The 22,078-nt window shown below is 41.5% G+C and overlaps 1 protein-coding gene across 1 annotated transcript in view; it reads right to left on the bottom strand.

The window, feature by feature from the left end:
* The window catches only part of LOC124615589 (beta-hexosaminidase subunit beta-like), a 120,885-nt gene that overhangs the window by 32,311 nt on the left and 66,496 nt on the right, over window positions 1-22,078 (bottom strand). Inside the window, exons 2-3 of the mRNA XM_047143575.1 lie at window positions 13,264-13,447; window positions 2,621-2,748 (exon numbers count right to left, since the gene is read on the bottom strand). Coding sequence (XP_046999531.1) covers window positions 2,621-2,748; window positions 13,264-13,447 — 312 coding nt within the window. The remainder of the gene's footprint in view (window positions 1-2,620; window positions 2,749-13,263; window positions 13,448-22,078) is intronic.

Here is a 22,078-nt window from a genome sequence, read left to right as displayed (position 1 = left end):
CACAAATGTTGTAAATGCAAATATTTATACAAATTAGGATGGAATAGAAAAGCAGCTACAGCTGCTTAATAATGGAAAGGCTTCTGGACCAGATAAGATACCTGTGAGATGGGTTCCCATCTAGCACCAGTTCACTGTAGTTCTCTGGACAATGAATGACACCTAGAGACTGGAAGGGTGGGCGGGAGGGGGGGGGGGGGGGGGGGAGAGGACATCACGCAGGTCATTCCTATTTTCAAGAATCGTCATAGTACAGATGAAAGTAATTATAAACCTGCTGCATAATTATGTTGTTTTTTGAGAACTAAAACCTTCTCTACAAAAAAATCAACATAGATCCTGCAGAAATCTTGCTAAACTCGCATCACTCTCTTTGTCAATAATATCTAGGGCATCATAGACAAAGGCACCTTTATCGACACAGTTTTTCTCGTTTTCAGGAAAGAATTTGATACAGTTCACATTGTCATTTAGTAAATGCCACTCCAGATAGCCACAGATGTTAGGACACCACTTCCAGGATTCGGGGAGGGGTGCTGGCCCTGGATCAAATACCCTGGTGGATAACTGACTAAAGCCAGTGTGCTGATCAGCCTGGATGTGATGTTTAGGTGGTTTCCTCACATCTGACTAGGTGACTAGCAGGCTGGTACCCATGTTCCACTCCAGTTATATGATTCACAGAGATCTAGAAAAGTTTCAAAATTTTGCATGAATAACATTACACACAGCCAGTTGAGGTACACAGATTCCATTCCACTTTGGAGCGGTGCAAAGGGATGGTGATAGAAGGAGATTCGGCTGACCACTCCTTAACATTAAGAATGCTAAATTAGAAAACAACCATGCCAACCCCTTGTAGGTACATGATAAAGGCAAAAGGAAACAAAGAAGATTGTCATTTAGTGAACAAAATTTAGTTTACCAAGTACTGGGCCAATTTGATATTGGATTCAGGACAAGTTTTGAGTAACACTGTTTTTCCCCCTCAGTGTACTTTTTTTGACACGTGTAACTACTTCAAGTACATGAATGCAAGGAAGGGGTAAGATTTGTAGATCATTAAAGCAAGGTTTGCATGGCTTTCTGGCACTTGCTTGTTTCATTAGCCATAACTACTGTATGTTTCCTGAAAACTGTTTTGGTCTGGTGTACATTTCTCCGAATAATGATACTATATCTCAGTACTGAGTGTACATGAGAAACTTATATGGCCTAAACTGTTTCATCACTAGTGTTGCTCTAAAAAAATTCTTACTACATAGTTCAGTCTGCTAGTTTTGAATTTAAAGATTTCCTTGAACATGAAACCCAAGAAATTTAGTTTCAATAACAGGTGGGTTGCAAGACATTCCTTACCTCATACTGGTTCTTGAAACTAGACTTTAGTGCTATAATTTGTGTGTCTTCAAGAATCTGTCTCAGGTCCCATTTTTCTATTAGTTCCATGACACTCTCCTGTATGTTAAACACATACTTAAATTTACACTTCCCTTCTCTGTATATATTCAGTATCACCTGTTAGCCATATTTGGTAAAGGTCCCACACACTTTAGCAGTATTCTAGAATGGGTTGTATACAATCTCCCTTGCAGACTCCTTCCATTTTCCCAATACTCTACAAATGAGGCGAAGTATTATCCATGTTTGAGCTTGTATGTTCCATTTCACATCCCTACAAATTGTTATATCCGGTTTATTTGTACAATTTGACCAATTCAAACTTTGACACTTTCCTGTTGTACATTTAAATATTGTGCAAAGTGCACAGTTCTACAGTGTTGCATGTTTAAAACAAGTTGCCAGTCTTTGCACCACTTTGAAATCTTCCATGTGCTGATAAACATACTCAATACATACTTCCATTGTACTATACTAGTCTTTTCATTGGAAAGAAATTGTAGCCACACCTCTATTTACCTAGTCACTTTACAAATTAATTTTTTGTACAGAATATAACCCAAAAGCTCTAGAAACTATGACAGGTATTATATACCATTTAAAAGATATACAAAAATATACATACACATACTGCAGAAACTATTTAAGGTTTGTTTCAGTTTAGTAACTGGGAGAACTCGTGTTAGTACACTGGCATCACCTGTATCAAAGAAAACGGGGGATCTGCTTTGAGATACTAAAGTAAATGCTGGGCATCTCCTGCACCACTGCATGAATGTGGTACATCCACTGCTTATCAGGGAGACAGCAGGTGGAGATAATGCAACAACAGTAATTAAAGAATATTTCACTGGGCAAAAATTTTTGTGATTCCTTTGATTCATAATACAGGATAACATTTGTGACTTTAGGATCCAACTGCTTTCTTTTCGAGGTGCATTTTGATGCCAACTACTTTTACAAGAGCACACATGTGATTGCATCAGCACGCAGTCACTGTGAAATTCACGTGTGACTTGACAGACCTTTCCACATGCAAGTCAAATCTTTTACAATACTGTTGCATGTTCAAAATGACATCACATGACATATAGGAACAGTTGCATATAGGTTGATGGTCAAAACCCGGTTTTCAGATACTTGGGACAGAGAGATGTACACTTTACATTGCAGGCCTCTGTGCCTTAGGTGAACTTAGAACCATTTCACTGATACTTACAGCATCTGCAGTCTTCACCCGCGTAGCAACTTGAGAGAATGTTTCGAGACCACGCAGGATACCCCACACCGAGGCAGAAGTTAAAAGCATTGCTCCTGGCAGGTCTGGACTGTTAATTCTCAGCTCATCTGCAAGAGGAAACTCTTGTTATACACACAAAATCAACAGGTTACCGATTTGTAATATCATCCAAAAACAAAGTTTGTCAAGTAACTGCTTCAGTTTTCCAAGGGCAAGATTAAAAGTTAGGTATACCATACTGTAAATAAAATAGCGACAAGTTTTGATTGTAGTGCATCTCCCCAAAACAAGCATTATACCTGGCATTGACAGTTGCAGCATTTGCACTTAGACAATCTGAAGATGACACTAGGTTCTCAAAAACAGTAGTCGCACTATGTGATTTTTATTATGAGTAAATTGGAGAAGCTTGTTCATCCATAACTTATTCTCCATTGACGATATGTCATTTTTTCCCAAACTGTATATTACTTCTTTAAAGTACACTAACAACAAATTACAACTACTGCTGATGTACTCACACTGATAATTGTGGGAAGAAGTAAAATTTCTTATTTCCTGAATGATTCAAGATACACAAACAACATTTTTGGCAGACAGTAGCACAGAGAGGGACATGTAATTCTGTTAGAAGGAAGTGTGGTACATTTCCAAAATAAATAAATAAAAAAAAAAGAATTGCAAAAGTAATATCACTTCACAAGAAAGGAGAAATGTCAAGTTGCATTAGTTTTCCCTCACAATAATGGAAATTTCTGGATGAAACAATATGTAACATCAGTGAGAGACAACCACTCATTTATAGCAGACTGATGTGTGGCAGACACATTACAAAAATTATGAAAAGGATGGATAGTTACTCACTGTAAAGACAACAGGTTGAGTTGCAGAGACCTGTTACAAATTGAGGTTTCAGCCACACACTTCTTCAGAAAAGAAGCCAAACAGACATTCACACAAGCAAGCACACTTCGTGTACACATGACTGACACCTCTGGCTGCTTCTGCCATATAGCTTATGTTTTATGGCACAACTGGAGATATGGAAAATTAATGAACTGTTCTGCTTGGAAAACCATAGCTTAAAGTGAATCTCTACACTGCACAGTGTATCCTGGTATTATACACGGGGGGGGGGGGGGGGGGGGGGGAGCAAAACGAAATAAGTAAGAGTTGCAGGCTACTCTGTCATACCTTAACAAAAGATCTGACAACCCAAAAAAATTCTGGGCCTACATAAAATCACTAAGCATGTCTAAGGCTTCCATCCACTCACTCATTGACCAGTCTGGTGTGGCAGTTGAAGATAGCAAAACGAAAACTGAAGTTTTAAACTTAGCGTTTAAGAAATTGTTCATGCAGAAGATTCATACAAAAATACCATCATTTGACCATCGCACAGATTCTCATATGGATGACATAGTAATAACCATCTCTGATGTAGGTAAACAACAGAAAGAGTTTGAAACAAATAAGTCAGCAGGTCCAGATGGAATTCCATTTGGTTTTACAAACAGTGCACTACAGCAGTAGCCCCCTTAACCCAGATAGTCCTGAATTATTTGTTTTTCAAAATTGATTTATATCTTATCTACAATGATTCACAAGGTTGTAAGGAAGAAAGTAAAAACAATTTTGAGTATTTATTTTTATTTAGTATTTCCAAAAATGGGCGTCCTTCCAGAAGAAGGTCAGGACAATACGGGAACATGTTTTTCAAGTACATGACATTGCACAATTAACTTGTTTTGGTTTTTATACTTTCAAATAAACATAAATAAATATGAATTATGGGCTAAAATAGCTAATAAATACAAAAAACAAAGAAAATAACCTATACACATATTTTATGCACTAGTATGATAAGACAAAAAGCAACAAACATGAAGTGGTTCGTCACATTTTACGCACATAGTAGTAGTTTTTTTGTGGCAACTTCGAAATTTCAGCTGCTTCTTCTTTTTTGTTATCTCATCCATTGGTAATTCAGCAACCTAATGTTCTCAAATCTAGAATCTAGTTTTGCCCTCTTACTAGGACGTCCTCTGCTGGTAGTGACTCTTCTGTAACTTTCAAGAATTGCAGTGACAATTCGACGACGTAATGTCAGATGATCTATGGGTTCTTCGTTGTGCGTGTAAAGATCTGAGGCATTTTGCTCTGCAATGACTATAAAATGTGCAATGATCGAGAAATACCACTTTTTCCCTCTTACAGAGCATCTATATAGGGATACATTTTGGTCAGCTCGATATATGAGTATTGTAGGAGTGTAATAAGTTAGGTTGAGGCACGCTAATCCTTTTCTTTTGTTCCCTGGAAAATCTTGCTACAGAGCGTAGTGGTTGCACTCTGTCAAAGTTGGTGGCTACAGTAACAACATTGTTGTCATTCCAACGTACAATGGAAATCCTGGATGCTGAGTCAGAACAAACTTCATATGATCCTCTATTTTCTTTTATCATTTTATCTACAGATGATAGAGTACAATTCTTAGCTGTTTCCTCTTATTGTTCCTGTTGCTTCCACGCCTCTCTCTTTTAGGTCATGTAGTAGTACAACGCTGCTTAAGAAGTTATCAAAGTATATTCGATATGGAACATGTGGAAGTAACTGGTCAACTTAAGTCATTACCACACCATGCCCCATACCTTTCGTTTCATAATCCTTACTACATGTGCCAGCGTTAAGTATTTCCTCATCTTTTTATTCTAACATGTCCAAAAGTTCCATCAGTGTACACAATTTTCTGTAAATACAAAATGACAACATATTACCCTGACGTCCTTCTGGAAGGACGGTTGAAAACATTATTGAATTACAACGAACGAAAACTTTCAATCGTAATATGAACCCATAAATAATATAGGTTAATTCTTGAAGATATTATATGACAAGTTTCAGAATTATTTATGCAATATGAAAGAAAATATACATACACATCGATGACAAGGTCGGTCAGTTCGTCCATGGCAAAATAGGCCCTATTTTCAAGACACAGTTTCTCACTCACTATGAACGACAGCGTCAAACTGACTGTCGCAGCGCGCAACTGACTTGGCCTACTTCATATAACAATATGTCACAGTCCGTTGCAACAATGCATTATTCACAAAAATAAATAATTTCAACAGTGAGTGCCGCCGTCCTTCCAGAAGGACGTCAGGGTTATTTGGGTTATTATATTTTCAGTCTGAATATAATAATTTTCCTTAAGATGGAAAAGCTTCAAGTCCACCAACCAGAGCAGTTTTAGAAAGCATCGCTCGTACAAAACTATGCTTGCCCTTCTGTCAGAAGATATACTGCAAAGTATGGATGAGCAGCAACAAGAGGATTCAACATCGCTACATTTCCATAAAGCATTTACCACAGTGCCCCACTGCAAACTGTTAATGAAGGCATGAGCATACAGGATAGGTTTCCAGATAAGCAAGTGGCTCAAACACTTCTTAGGTAATAGAACCCAGTATGTTGTCCTCTAGAGCGATCATTCATCATAGACAAGGGTATCATCAGGAGTGCCCCAGGGAAGTGTGACAGGAGTGCTATTATTCTCTATATACATAAATGATTTGGCATACAGGGTGGGCAGCAATCTGTCGTCATTTGCTGATGATGCTGCGGTGTGTGGTACAGTGTCGAAGGGGAGTGACTGTAGGGTAATACAAGATGACTTACACAAAATTGCTAGTTGGGTGACGAATTGCAACTGGCTCTAAATGCAGAAAAATGTAAGTTATGCAGATGAGTATGAAAAACAAATCCATACTTGTTTGTTTGTTTTGATTTAGGGTGCAAAAACAACTAGGGTCATATGCGCTCATGCTAAAACTGTAGAACATGAAGACAAAGAGAAGAGTTAAACATGACTACATATTAATCCCAAACAATGGACAAGAAGACAGCTGAAAAACAGGGATATGGAGAAAAGTCTATAAAATATATCATAGAGAAACGGAGGTCCTGAACTAAAAATTAAATGGCCTTCACCATATTGACACGACAGATAAAAAGTAAAACTTGGTTGACTGCCTGAGCATTGTTTGCTAAAACAGCCCATAACTCAGACAGAAAACACAAACGAGAATGTAAGTTAAAAAACGGCATTCCATCAGGAAATGGCGGACCATCAAAGGTTGAGAGCAGTGAGTACAAAGTAGTAAGGCAGCCCCACTTAACAAATGGTGATGGCTAAAAAGACAGTCCCAATGTGCAACATAGTTAAAATGATCTCCTCATGACAAACGGGCCGAGAGAAGGTCATCCAAGCCACTGGGAGAGGTTTAATAACCCGGAGCTTGTTCCCGTGAAGAGAGGACCAGTGGTCATGACGAAGGGAATCACCTGCAGACAGATGGCAACACAGAGATCATTGGAGCAAATGTAATGAATGAGCAGGCTGAGGTACAAGGACTGGAGCCTTGGCAGCAGCATTAGTGGCCTCGTTTCCCGTCAGATCAACATGACCAGGAACCCACATAAACATCACAGTGGCTTCATCAAGAGTGAGAAAGCGACAGCTTCTCTAGACCCATTGCACTAAGGGATGGATGGTGTACAGCACACAGAAGCTTTGAAGGGCGCAGAGAGTTAGAGCAGATGATGAAACTGAAAAACCTGTGCCGCCAGATGTACTGAGTGGCCTGATACAGAGCAAAAAGCTCTGCTGTAAATACAGAGCAGTTTTCTGAAGGCAATACTGAAAAACTTATGTGCCAATGATGAAGGCACACCGGACACCATAGTCAGTCTGAGAGCCATCAGTGTACATAGGAGTACTATCTAAAAGTTCCATGCGAGAGTCGTGAAACGAAGGCAATAGAGTGAGGCTGGAATAGTGTCCTTAGGAAGGGAAAGGAGGCTGAGGTGAATACAGGTTGATTGTGAAGCCAAGATGGTGAAAGGTTCACATACACCCGGAATGGGGCAGGTAGCACAAAGTTAAGCTGCCGGAGCAAGAGCCGAAAGCTTACTCCAGGAGGTAACAGATAAGGAGGGTGTGCCCCATACTGCTGATCAAAGGAGTCATCAAAGGAGGTGCCAGACAAACGGCATGCATATCTGCTGAGGAGATAGTCACAGTGGTAGGACACCGGGAGTTCCACAGCTTCTGCATACAGATACTCAACCAGGCTAGTGTAAAAGACAGTCGGCTGGGGTGGTCGAGTGGTTCTAGGTGCTACAGTCTGGAACCGCGCGACCGCTGCAGTCACAGGTTTGAATTCTGCCTCGGGCATGGATGTGTGTGATGTCCTTAGGTTAGTTAGGTTTAAGTAGTTCTAAGTTCTAGGGGACTGATGACCTCAGAAGTTAAGTCCCTTAGTGCTCAGAGCCATTTGACCCATTTTTGTAAAAGACACCAGTGGCCAAATGGATACCATGATAGTGGATAGCATTAAGATGGTGTAAGAGGGATGTACATGTAGATGCATAAACGAAACACCCATAGTCTAATTTCGAATGGACAAGGGACTGGTACAAACAGAGGAGGGTGGTACGATCTGTTCCCCAGCAAGTACCACTGAGGACACATCGGACATTGAGGGACTCCACACCTCAGACTGCCACGTAAGACTTGTGGGAGGATAAAGAAAGTTTCCTATTGAGCAAGAGCCCCAATAATTTCACAGTTTCGATGAACAGAAGAGCAACAAGCCCAAGATGTAAAGATGGTGGAAGAAATCAACTGCACCACCAGAAATTCATATAAACAGTTTTATCAGTGGAAAAATGAAAGCCACTGTCTAAGCTCCATGAGTGTAGGTGGTCGAGACATCACTGAAGACATTGATCGATGAGACAACTCTGTGGAGAACTGCAAAAAATGAAAAATAATGGACAAAATGGGAGCCAGAGATGCCTGGCAGGAGGCAAGCCATGATAGGGTTAATGATGATAGCAAAGAGGATGACACTCAGGAATGGAACCCCACGGCACACTATTTCCCTGGATAAAGGTGTCCAACAAGGCAGATCTCACCTATACCTTGAAAATTCTGCTTTAGAATGTCCTAAAGGAAACAGGGCAGGCAGCCATGGGAGTCACACGTGTAGAGAGTATGGAGGATACCAGAACTCCAGCAGGTACGTGAGGCTTTCTTCAAATCAAATAAACACAGCCAGTCTGGGATTTCTGCAGAAAACCATTCATGACATGATGGATAAAGTGACGAAATGGCCAACTGCAGAATGGCATGCTCAAAATCCACACTGTGCAGTGGCTAGTAAATTGTCAGACTCAAGCCACCATACCAGTTGCATTTGAATCATATGTTCCATCACCTTACAAACACAGCCGTTGAGACAAATGGGGCGGTGGCTAGAAGCTTACTGGGCTTAGGTATGGGTACGACAGTGGCTTCATGCCAGTGTCTGAAATGTGCCCTATGCCCAGATGTGGTTGTACATATGAAGTAGAAACTGCTTGCCTGCAAGAGAAAGGATAGCAATAGGGTCCACTATGACACTGTCTGCTACTGTGAGGCTGGAAACTGGGGAATGGATCTTGGTCCCGGAGAGCTGCCAGAGGTTGGCCCACATAATGGAAGAGGAAGTGGAACTGTTAAATGAACTAGTGAATGAAATCCAGCTAGCTTTCTTGCTATCCATAATGAATGCAGATTGACATGATAGAACGATGGTTAAAAGCGTGGAGAGCTTGTCTCAGCGGGCAAATTGCATAGCGGCACGCCTCAGTCCACCAAGGGACTGGTACATGGCTCAGTAAAAAGGAAGTGCAAGGAATGGAATGTTCTGTAGCAGTAAGGATAACATTTGTAAGATATTCCACCTGGTTATCACAACTGGGGAAACCAGTGTCAATTTCGCCAGGGAGGAGTAAAGCCTCCAGTCGGCCTTAGTAAGCTGCCATTTGGGTGTGCACGTAAGTAGCAAACAGACAGCACACAGGAAATGGTTGCTCGAGTGTGTGTCAGAGAGAATCGACCACTGGAGATGAAGGGCAAGCTGGGCAGTGCAGAAGGATAGGTTCAAATGGGAACAGGTGTGGGAGGAGTCTGAAATGAACATTGGTGTTCCTGCGTTATGGCGAGGAGGTTAAGTTGACTGAGATGGTCAGCCAAGAGGGCACCTCTCTGGCAGGTTCTGGGAGAACAGCAAAGGGGATGGTGCACATTGAAGTCGCCAAGCAGTGAAAATGAGTGAGGTAGCTGCCCAGTAAGCTGCAGGAAGCCTGCCCTGGTGACATCAAAGAATGAAGGGATGTATACGGTACAAAGGAAAAAGTTCAAGTGAGGAAGGAAAAGGCGAATTGCAACAGTTTGAAGGAAAGTAGTGAGTAGTTTACTATAAACATCATCCCAAATGAGCAGCAAGATTCCCCAATAAGATGGAATGCCATCCTTGAGGGAAGGTCAAAACGGACCGGGAAGAAAAGCGAGAGCTCAAAGCGGTCATGAGGATGCAATTTTGTTTCCTGTTCGCTGGGATTCTAAGAGCAGCTGTAAATCCACTTTTTTGACTGAAGGCCATGAACATTCAACTGAAGGAGAGCCATAACGAAGAAAGGGGAGTTGGGAAAAATGAAAGGGTGTCACCTCGGCGGCTGTTGAGTGCCAGCCTTCAAACACTCACTGCTACAGGGAATGAAGGCTGGAGGATCATGCCCCATGAGATCTACAGAGGCATCGGCACTCTCCTTCTGTTGATCAGTAGAGTACAGAGCAGAAAAAGTAGGCAGTGCGCACCGGTGACACAGAGATTGGCTGGGCGAGAGTGTCACATGGCAACATTGTCAATGAGGATCTCTGCTTCAGCAAAGGAAAACACCGTTGGCCTTTGCTTGACTTCTTGGAGCCTCTCCAGTTGCCAGCAGAAGACTCAGATGTTTGTTGGCTGGAGGGAAGTAGGAAGTCTTTGCTGGAGTATTCCTTCAGTCCTTTCCAGCCTCCTGGTTGTGTAGCAGGTGACTTCGACCCTGGGAGCTGAATGTATGGTGGCTTGTTGCACAGCTGGGCAAGGAGACGGCGATGCTACCATGACACTAGCCAGTTTCACAACCTCAGTGCTGAAAGTGAGGTCGCATGTCTGCGTGGCCATGTCCTTCATGGAGCAAGATGTAGCAAGAAAAGTACTTTAAGTGCCAGATGTTGGGACGCATGGTTTGTGACTAGCCAACAAATTGCGAGTGACCAGATAAGGCACTTTTTCCTTTACCCCAAGCTCCTGGACAGCCCGCTCATTGACGTACATGGAACATCCTTGACAGGAGATGGCACGGTCACCATTGCAGTTCATACAGCGGGGAGAAGGAGGTGGACTATCGCCCTCATGTGCATCCCTACCACAGGTTACACATTTGGCCAGGTGTCGACAAAACATGCAAGTGTCATTGAAACAACGACACTGGTAGCAGCACATCAGGTTCCAAATGTATGGTCGGACTGTGATAACTTCATAGCCTGCTTTGGTCTCTGACAGAGGCACCACTCTATCAAAGGTGAGAAAGAGAATGCGTGTGGGCATTAAGGATGCAGCTACATTTTTCATCACCTGATGGACAGCAGTGACACCCTGATCAGAGAGGTCGTTTGGATTTCTGCCTCAGTCAGATCATTGAGAGCCTACTGTAAATAACACCACGGGAATAATTCAGAATTCTATGGTCCTCGAGGCTAACAGGATAGCCGTGGAGATGCAAAGTGGCAAGCACTTTTTGTGCTTGAGAATCAGAAGTAGTCTCCAAAAGTAAGGTGCCATTGCATAATCCAGAGCAGGATTTCACAGGCAGTAACTGCATCAACACCTTTCTGAATAATAAACGAATTTACCGTAGTGAAGGACTGACCACACTCAATACGTGAAACCATGAGGAACCATGGTGCAGCTGGGAGGGTCTTTGAATTGCGAGCTTCAATCTGTTTATGTTTGGTAGACGTGGACAGCAAAGATGATGAAAAGCTCATTGCGAGAAAATCTGTAATGATTGCCAGCGTCTCTGATGTGTACTGCCCCCCCCCCCCTCTCCCTCAACCCTCATAGGGGAGTGCACCTGCCTTAGGTTATTGTTCACACCTCAGGCCACACCTCCCAAACACCTGACAGAAGGACCAACTGGCAATTTGGGAAGGTAGCAGCTCAGGAAATCACCCTTCCCTGGACCTGGCCTGTACCAGGTGGTATGTGCAAACCCTCTCTGTTGACTTGGGGCTGGGAATTATGCGTTACCCAGTCACCTGTTGTGCATCAGATGGGTGGGCTGGCCTTCAGGAGCACAGAGGGAGGAAGAAGAAAAAGAGGAGCCTCAAAGACCGAAGTGGAGGAAGGATAGGAAAAGGTGAATGAAGAAAGGGATAAAAGAAATGAAAAACTATGATGAGACTGTTCTTATGTCAGCTAGGAAAAATGCGGAACATTGCCAAAAACACTGCAGCAATGTTCCCCAAGGGAGGGGAAAAAGAATAGCAAGAGGATAGATATGCAGCACGGAGGGGAAAAGAAGCTGCAAAGGCTGGGGCCCCATGGTAGCCAATCATGAACCAGCCAAAGAGCGAGGAGCCCCTCCCCCCCCCCCGGAGGGGTGGGGTGGTGGGGGGGTGGGGGGACACAAACCCATAATGTTTGGATATAGCTTCAGTAGTGTCCTGTTTGACACAATCATGTTGTTTAAGTATCTGGGGTAATATTTGTAAACCAAAATGAAATGGAATGAGCATGTGAAGATTATGGTAGGGAGGGTGATTGGTCAGTTTACTGAGAAAATTTTAGGAAAATGTGGTTCACCTATAAAAACGAACTCATATAGGGTGCTAGTGTGACATGTTCTTGAGTACTGTTTCAGTGTTTGGAATCTGCACCAGGTCAGATTAAAGGAAGACATCAAAGCAGTTCACAGGTGGGCTGCTAGATTTGTTACCAGTTGGTTCGAAAAATTTGCAAGTATTATGGAGATGCTTTGAGAACTCAAATCAGTCTCCCTGGAGGGAAGACAATGTTCTTTACAAAGAACACTATTGAGAAAATTTAGAGAACCAGCATCTGAAGCTGACTGCAGCATGATCCTACTGGTGCCAACATACATTTCGTGTAAGGGCTATGAAGATATGATACAAGACATTAGGGTCCATACAGAGGCATATAGACACTCATTTTTCCCTCACTATCTGTGAGTGGAACAGAAAAGGACACAACTAGTAGTGGTACAGGGTACCATCCACCAAGCACCACATGGTGGATTGCTGAGTATGTATATAGCTGCAGATGTTCCCATTAATGTGTCTCTGGTGGCAAGTTTCTAAAGCATCACAGTAGCATTAATCACATTATGAATAAAATTAAAAAAGTGTTGCCCCAAAAACAGATAGGTGTGTTTTGAAATTTGCGTGGTTGTGTGTACATTAAGTGTGTGTTATTAAAATGAAAAAGAGAGGTAGTTTAAAAGCTAGTGATGTCTCAGTGTTGTTGCATGTGTGTTTACATCTCATATGTCTATGAACTTCAAGGTAGTTGCCTTTGCTTTTTACTTAACCATCAGATCAGCACTTGACAGTTCAGTTTTGATTCTCTGTTGGTCTCTATAAATAAATTCATCAAAACAAAGGTGAGCTGATCAACATTAACTTACAAGAAACTTTCATAACACAGCACATGTTGCTCACTCACAGGACTCATCCATGCCAAAGACCGGCCGATCGCCACACTCTCCATCGAGGCGCACCAGCAGTGCAGACAGCTGCGTGGAGGCTTCGCTGGCATTGCGCGGGCCCTTGACTGCTGCCTCCTCCTTGAGGATTGCTTCATAGCGTGACACAGCTTCAGACAGTATATCACACTCTGGTCCCTCCACCTGCAGACACGAGATACCAAATGGTAAACCACAATTCTTTTTTTTTACACACACAAAACTTTTACAAGTAAGCTCTCCATTCCTTGAGGAAATGAAAATCCTTACCAGAAGTAGTAAGTGGTTAATGGAGCATTTGGTATCTCATCAAGGTGTAGATGTAGACTAGATAAAGACAGGAAAATGCAAAACATGTTGGAAAGAATGACAGATATGTCTACATCAATTCTCTGCAAAATACTGGAGTGCATGGCTGAGGGTGCTTCCTGTTGTACCAGCTATTAGAGCTGATCACTTTCCACTCTCATACACTGAGGTAACAAAAGTTATGGGATAACTCCTACTATCATGTTGGACCTCCTTTTGTCCAGTGCACTGTACCAACTCAATGTGGCACGCAATCAAAGTCATTGCAAGTCCCCTGCAGAGAGATGGAGCCATGCTGCCTCTATAACCGTCCATAATTAAAATAATTTGCCAGGAGAGGATTTTTTGCATGAACTGACCTCTTGTCCCATAAATGCTCAATGGAATTCATTTTGTGAGATCTGGGTCACCAAATAATTCACTTGAACTGTCCACAATATTCTTCAAACTGTCTGCAAACAATTATGGCTTGGTGACTTTGTTGTTTAGGAACATGAAACCCATGAATGAAAATGGTCTGCAAGTAGCCAAACATTTCATGTAGTGTAGCTTGTCTGTTAGCACCGACAGCTCTACAAAATTGCTGCAGCTATGGGTCATTAAGTGAAGGCTGTCTATCACTAAACTGTCCATGGTGAGAGGTAATGCCTGAAATTTGGTATTCTTGCCACATACTTAACACTGTGGATCTAAGAACATTGAATTCCCCAACAATTTCAAAAATGGAATATCCTACACATCTAACTCCAACAACCATCCCTCATTCAGGGTATGTCAATTCCTGCTATGTGGCCATAATCATGTCTGAAACCTTTTCACATGGATCACCAGAGTACAAATGACAGCTCTGCAATGCACTATCCTTTTATACTCTGTGTATGTGATACCACCACCATCTGTACATGTAAGTATCGCTATGCCAAGACTTGTGACCTCAGCGTATGGTGCACAGGAAAAATGACTCTTTAAAAGTGTCTGTGGACACTGCAATTTATCTAATCTTGCCCTCATGGTCCCTACAGCAGAGATACAAAGGGAGTTTTAGTACAATCCCAGATTCATCATTTAATGCTGGTCCTTCAAACTTAGTACATAAGCTTTTTGGGGTTTTTAAGTGCCTGCTAGTTCAGTTTCTTCAGCATCTCCATTATACCCCCATGGGCCAAAGAAACCAGTAACCATTTGTGCTGCTCTTGTCTGTACACACTCAATACCCCTGTTAGTTCTATTTGGTGTGGGTCCCCTATACTAGAGCAATATTCTACGATGGTTCACAGACGTGCTTTGTAAGGACTCCCCTTTGAAGACTGATTGCATTTATCTAGTACCCTGCCAATAAACCAAAGTCTGCCACCTGCTTAACCTACGAGTGAGCCCAAGTGATTGTTCCATTTCGTATCTCATTAAATTGTTACACCTGTATATGTACAACTGGACTGATCCCAATTGTAGTTCACTGATCTTTTAGTCATAGCATACAACTTTTTTTTTATTTATTTTGTGACATGCACAATTCATAGTTCTGAATGTCTAAATTAAGTTGTCAATCTTTGCACCAGTTTGAAATCTTATCAAGATCAGACTGAACATTTGTGCAGCTTTTTTCAGACAGTATTTTGTTACAAGTAACTGCATCATCTGTGAAGAGTCTAAGGTTATTATTTATACTGTCTGTAAAGTCATTAATATGCAACATGAACAGCGAGGGTTCCAACACATTTCCCTGAGGGCAGTAGTTTCGTAGATATGTATAAGTGATACAACGCAGGAATGGATGGAAGATTATAGCAAATTTATTGTTATATGTAGATAACAGGAACTAGCTTTCTGCTAGTAACTACATTAGTGGTACATTTCAAATGGTATAACTACAGTGCTGCTTCCAAAGCAGGCCGTAACATAATAGAGCGTGGTCCAGATGTGGGGGACAACCCAACTAAAACCAAAATGTGGATAAACAGTAATTTGAAGTAATGTTGTAAGAGATGGGAGAGGGAAAAGACCTGAGAGTCTATGTCAGCAACATTGTGATCATTTTGGAAGTGGGGTCATGTGAAATATCCTACAGATAGATAATTACATTAGAGAAACAATGGTGCCTTTTATTTGAGAATTTACGGCTTTTCCAAACAGCTGACACAAAAGCTGATAGCTTTAACACTAGCCGATTGCATTGAGATAGTCCTGGTATTAGGAGATAGGAGCACTTGTGTTTGTAAGGATTTAAACCAACACCATCGAGATGGACCCTCAACCACCTACATTGCGATGGTTAAAATACTTCTGAAATTCCACAAAACTGGCTCTGAGACTAAATTAAAACTGGATGACCAAAAAAACTGTTGCAGATTACGCAACGTCAACTGCTGTCCCGGCACCACTCAGTGGATGTCCAGAGCTTAGTACTCTCCACATGTTACAAGTAGCTGGGTCAACCACACATCAGCAATGAGATATTTGGCTGTATACAAAAGGCATCCTTACAAAATTCAAATATTTCAACTGACTAATAACCCACATTGAATAGTTCAGCTTGCAAAATTGTTGATACGCAGGCTGGACAAAAAAATCAGCATTTCTCCTATGATGTACAGTTTACGCATGATGCCAGCTTCTATGAGAGCCAAGAGGTAAATAAACAGAATCTCCCATACTAGTCAAATGTCACCTCCCACTGGATGAAACCATCTAAGAAACGTGTGTATCTAAAGTGATGACTTGGAGAGGAACATGGGGTTCTAGTACTTTTGGGCACTTCTCTATTCGGGGTGCACTAACATCAGCCCATTGTCTACAGTAACTAGACCAAGATGTGGTGCCACTGTTGCTGTCCACAGTCTCAGAATGAGACATGCCCAACTTCCTTTCCACAAGATGGTGCACTCCCTCATCATGGACTAGCTCTCCAGACATACCTGCATATCCAGTTTCTCCAGACATGGATAGGATGTAGAGGTCTACTGGAGTGGACACCACTCCCTCAGATTTGTATATGTGGCACATATGTATGTGGTGAATATACACGTGTCAGGCAGCAGATTGTTTATGCTTGTGTTTGCATTCCAGTACATCTACATCTATACTCTGCAAACCACTGTGAAGTGCACGGCATAGGATATGTCTCACTGTACCAGTTATTAGGGTTTCTTCCTGTTCCATTCATGTACAAAGCACAAGTAGAATGATTTTTTTGAATGCCCCTGTGCATGAAGAAATTATTCTAATATTGTTCTCACAATCCCTATGTGAGTAGTGCGTAATGGGTTGTAATATTTTCATAGAGTCATCATTTAAATCAAGTTCATGAAACTTTGTTAACAGATTTTCTCGGAATAGTTTACGTCTATCTTCAAGAGCCTTCCAGTTCAGTTCCTTCAGTATCTTGTGACATTCTCCCACAGATGAAAAAATCTGTGACCATTCATGCTACCCTTCTCTGTATACATTGAATATCCCCTGTTAGTCTTACTTGGTATGGATCCCACACACTTAAGCAACATTCTAGAACCAGTCACATGAGTGACTTGTAAATAATCTCCTTTGTAGACTGATTTCACTTGCCCAATATTCTACCAATTAACCACAGTATACCATTTGCCTTCCCCATGACTGGGCCTATGTGACCATTCCATTTCATATCCGTACAAAGAGTTACACCCAGGTATTTGTATGAGTTTCCGATTCCAATTGACTCACTGATATTATAGACATAGGTCTCAATTTTACATTTCTGAAGATTTAAAGCAAATTGCCAATCTTTGCACCACTTTGAAATCTTATCAAGATCTGATTGAATATTTATGCTGCTTCTTTCAGACAGTACTTCATTATAGATAACTACATCATCTGCAAACTGTCTGAGGTCATTATTAATATTGTCTGCAGCATCATTAATACACAATATGAATAACAAAGGTCCCTGGGGCGCACCTGAAGTTACTTCTACATCTGATGATGATTCTCCATCCATGAACACATGGTGCATCCAACCTACCAAAAAGTCCTCAATCCAGTGACAAATTTCACCTGATACCCCATATGATCGTACTTTTGGCAGTACGCATAGGTGTGGTACTGTGTCAATTGCTTTTGGAAATCAAGATATACTGCATCTACCTGACTGCCTTGATCCAAGGCTTTCAGTATATCTCCTGAGGAAAGTGTGAGTTAGGTTTCACACGATCGATGTTTTCAGAGTCCATGCTGGTTGGCAGTAGAAAGTTTTCTGTTTAAGAAACTCTTTAGCAAGAAAAAATGACATAGTTGAACAAACAAATCGGCAAATACGGGATACAAGGGGAAAATATCAAATCCATAGATACAATGATGAATCAAAACGGAAGCGTAAACATCCCAACAGAGTTCCTATATTCGCTCCATTTTCGCTTTACTGCCTCACATGTGGAAAATAATAACCGGAAAATAAAACGGGCGGGTCACTATTCATACCACAAATTCCATAGATTTTAACTAACTTACCATTCACTTTTAAAAGGCTCCAATTTCCATTAAAATTACTTTCCAATATGACTATCAAAAAATCATACGGACAAACAATTCAGTGTACAACAATTTCCGTCTAGACCCGGAGCGACTGAAAAGGAATGCAACAGGTAAACTGTCGCAGTTCCGCACACGGCGCAACGCTGAAATAAGAAACTGCATTTGTTGTCTACGAGCGTGGATGAGAGGAGTATTCGTTGCATCGCTTCATCTTTCTGTTGCTCTCGGTATGTCGAGAACAGATTCAGGATTCAAGATGTGCTGCTCTGTTGTTGTTAATAATTACTATACACGAATGAGTAAATGAAGAAAGTTCTGGATTCTTACGTACATCCAGAAAAACATGAACTACAGGCTAGCTTGTAGCAGCCGCGGAGCTGCACAGACAGACAGATTCGAGCCCACTGCGTTTTATAGAATGAGTAAACATTGTTATTGTGATTTAGAACAGGCGAGTTCTCCCGGAATGTGTCAGTGCAGGGGAAAGAATATTAATCACTGTGAGGTACGAAAGTGCTCATTTATTTTATACGCACGATGTATAAATACATGAAATTATATCAGTGATAAACGTACAATAAGCAGATTAGTAAATATTTCAATGAAAATACGTACTGATTACTGTGTTTTAAGAAACAATTTCGGGACTAAGTTTAAAAATCTGCGTCACTCGGAGTCGTCCATTGATTGATGGTCAACTGCCTCATTATATTGTTCGGCAGTGCTATTTTCTTGGAGTCCGTTCTCAGCATCTCTCACTTCACACAATGCTTTCCCTGTCAAATCCCTCCTACAGCAGCGTGGGAGCTACCAGTTGTATTAAATAATGTTTTTCCACTTCCCCTTCAAAACTACTGCGGAGCCCTATTTAACAGCACAGGAATTGATTCGCAGTTGACCGGTTATCAATCTGCGTCGGCAACGAGTTTCATTTGTGTCCGCCGGCCCGCGTTTTTTTTTTTTCTTTTTTTTTTTTTTTTTTTGCATTCCCTTCTCTGAGGGAGAAGGGCGGACTGTTCGAGGGCTTGCTGTATACCGTTTTCAGCCACAGGGTTTTACATTTTGTCACGGTCTATAAACAAGATTTCGGAATCTCTTCGACACATCACCACAGATAATCCAGTTTAACTTATTGCAAAACTATCCTTTGATCTTTGGTGCAGGCGTTTTTTCCTTCTTCAACAAACACAAGAAAACAGTATCTGTCTTACGTAACGGAAGTTGAAGGCCCCTCAGTCAGGTTATGCTTCCACAGAAGCAGCCAGCACCTTCGTTATCGTAAGTAGGCTACATGCGACTTGCATACTGTGTGAGCGCCTTACGTGCACGGAATACGTGTGCTCGACAAGCAAAATAGTTTTCCTGTGTTGGGTACGTAGCTACGAAAAAGAGAGAAAAAGAAAGAAAGAGAGAGAGAGAGAAAGAGAGATAGAGAGAAACGTTATTTGAATACTGTATACACACAAGTAATGGCCCTACAGCCTACAGAGCACTGAAGTGATTCTTTTTTATTTATTTGGCTTGGGTTTACTGGGCCATACTGTCATAGCTTGATATAAATAAATCGTATATACAGATAAAGGCCAATATAAATAGTTTAAACAATAACTAAAAGTTTTACAGTGTACACAGTTTTCACACAGGAAAAAATATATGCATTGACATATCAGCTATAGCCAAAAAATAAATATGAACTCAACGGAGACGGAGTATACGCTGAAGCTTACAGAGTTGATATTAACACATGTAGTACCGGTATACCAAATGTCATGTAGCACGTTACTGCCTCGCATACCACAAACAGCTTTGCACACTTAAGACAATAAAACAGAAACACTATTTGCAAGGAATACCTTCAGTTTCAAGAGGTTTTGCAGTAACCGGTCCTTCCGATTTTTGAAGAAATTGCAGGGAAGCAGCAAACGGTTATCTTCCATCTTTGTCCGATTTAAGTGGCAAGGAGCTGACCCTTGGTTCGCTACGCATTCGTACCAAAGTAGTTATCGGCTTGCCTGATATTTTTCATCACGGGAAGCTTGTAGTTACTGGTTGGATCGCAGCATCATGTTGGCCTCTAAGGTAGATTGAAAATATTGTGTAAAATGAAGGAGGAGGAGTAGGAAGGAAAGTAAGGAATGGAAGTAATGACATCAGCTGGACTGGAACTTCATGCGGAAAAAGCAGTGACGAGTGGAAATGTGTGTCGAACGGAGACTCTGACCCGAGATCTTCTGGTTACCACTGAGCCACCCGGACACAGTGTTTATTGACCCACACTTCCACCCAGCGCTACCTATCCCCTGTCCATACCCTCCGTACTCACTAATTTTAGATTTATCCTGAAAGTGGAACTTAAATGTGCATCCGCACTCAAGGTTGTGGATTAATTGCCCATCGAGGCGAATCTCTATAAAGAGAAGGCAATGTCCTGACTGACCCCTCATCGCCCAGCCCAAACCGCAAAGAATAGAAACTTTGTGGTGTGGATCTTACACTGTAAGCATCGTTTGAAAAGGGATTGTCCGAAATTCCAGTTCTAACGGAGTGAAATAGGGGATGAAAGGCTTTTTGAAAGTATGTCGCTATTAAGGGGCTTTTGAAGCCATAACTACGATAAGTCTAAACAAAGTGCCGGGAGTAAACAACATTCCTTTAGAACTGCTGACAGCTTTGGGAGAGCCAGTCCTGACAATGTTGACTGGAATACTCTCTTTCAAATTCTGAAGATGGCAGGGGTAAAATACAGGGAGCGAAAGGCTATTTACAATTTGTACAGAAAGCAGATGGCAGTTATAAGAGTCGAGGGGCATGAAAGGGAAGCAGTGGTTGGGAAGGGAGTGAGACAGGGTTGTAGCCTATCCCCGATGTTATTCCCCGATGTTATTCAATCTGTATATTGAGCAAGCAATAAAGGAAACAAAAGAAAAGTTCGGAGTAGGTATTTAAATCCATGGAGAAGTAATGAAAACTTTGAGGTTCGCCGATGACATTGTAATTCTGTCAGAGACAGCAAAGGACTTGGAAGAGAAGTTGAACGGAATGGACAGTGTCTTGAAAGGAGGATATAAGATGAACAACAACAAAAGCAAAACGAGGATAATGGAATGTAGTCGAATTAAATCGGGTGATGCTGAGGGTATTAGATTAGGAAATGAGACGCTTAAAGTAGTAAATGAGTTTTGCTATTTGGGGAGCAAAATAACTGATGATGGTCGAAGTAGAGAGGATATAAAATTTAGACTGGCAATAACAAGGAAAGCGTTTCTGAAGAAGAGAAATTTGTTAACATCGAGTATTGATTTAAGTGTCAGGAAGTCGTTATTGAAAGTATTTGTATGGAGGGTAGCCACGTATGGAAGTGAAACATGGACGATAAATAGTTTGGACAAGAAGAGAGTAGAAGCTTTCGAAATGTGGTGCTACAGAAGAATGCTGAAGATTAGATGGGTAGATCAAATAATTAATGAGGAGGTATTGAATAGAATTGGGGAGAAGAGTAGTTTGTGGCTCAACTTGACTGGAAGAAGGGATCGGTTGGTAGGACATGTTCTGAGGCATCAAGGGTTCAGCAATTTAGTATTGGAGGGCAGCGTGGAGGGTAAAAATCGTAGAGGGAGACCAGTAGATGAATACACCAAACAGACTCAGGAGGATGTAGGTTGCAGTAGGTACTGGGAGATGAAGAAGCTTGCACAGGATAGAGTAGCATGGAGAGCTGCGTGCAACCAGTCTCAGGACTGAAGACAACAACAACAACAACAAGAATAACTGGTACATAGTTTTTCAGTCAGAAAATTAAAAAAAGGTTGTTTCAGCATTTTTGGGAATTCAACCACTAAGAGGGTAAAACAGTGAGTGAAAGTTTTTTTAGTGAATAATTACTAAAGAACAACAAAAGGACTTAAGGCTACATCTATGATAGTTGGTATTTGACTTCTCGGTTAGAAATTAAAAAATCCTTGTTTCAGTGTTCCCGAAAATTCA

This window comes from Schistocerca americana, chromosome 5 (genome assembly GCF_021461395.2).
Source record: "Schistocerca americana isolate TAMUIC-IGC-003095 chromosome 5, iqSchAmer2.1, whole genome shotgun sequence".
In the NCBI taxonomy this organism is placed as follows: Eukaryota; Metazoa; Arthropoda; class Insecta; order Orthoptera; family Acrididae; genus Schistocerca; species Schistocerca americana.
This window is presented reverse-complemented; position numbering and strand designations above follow the sequence as displayed.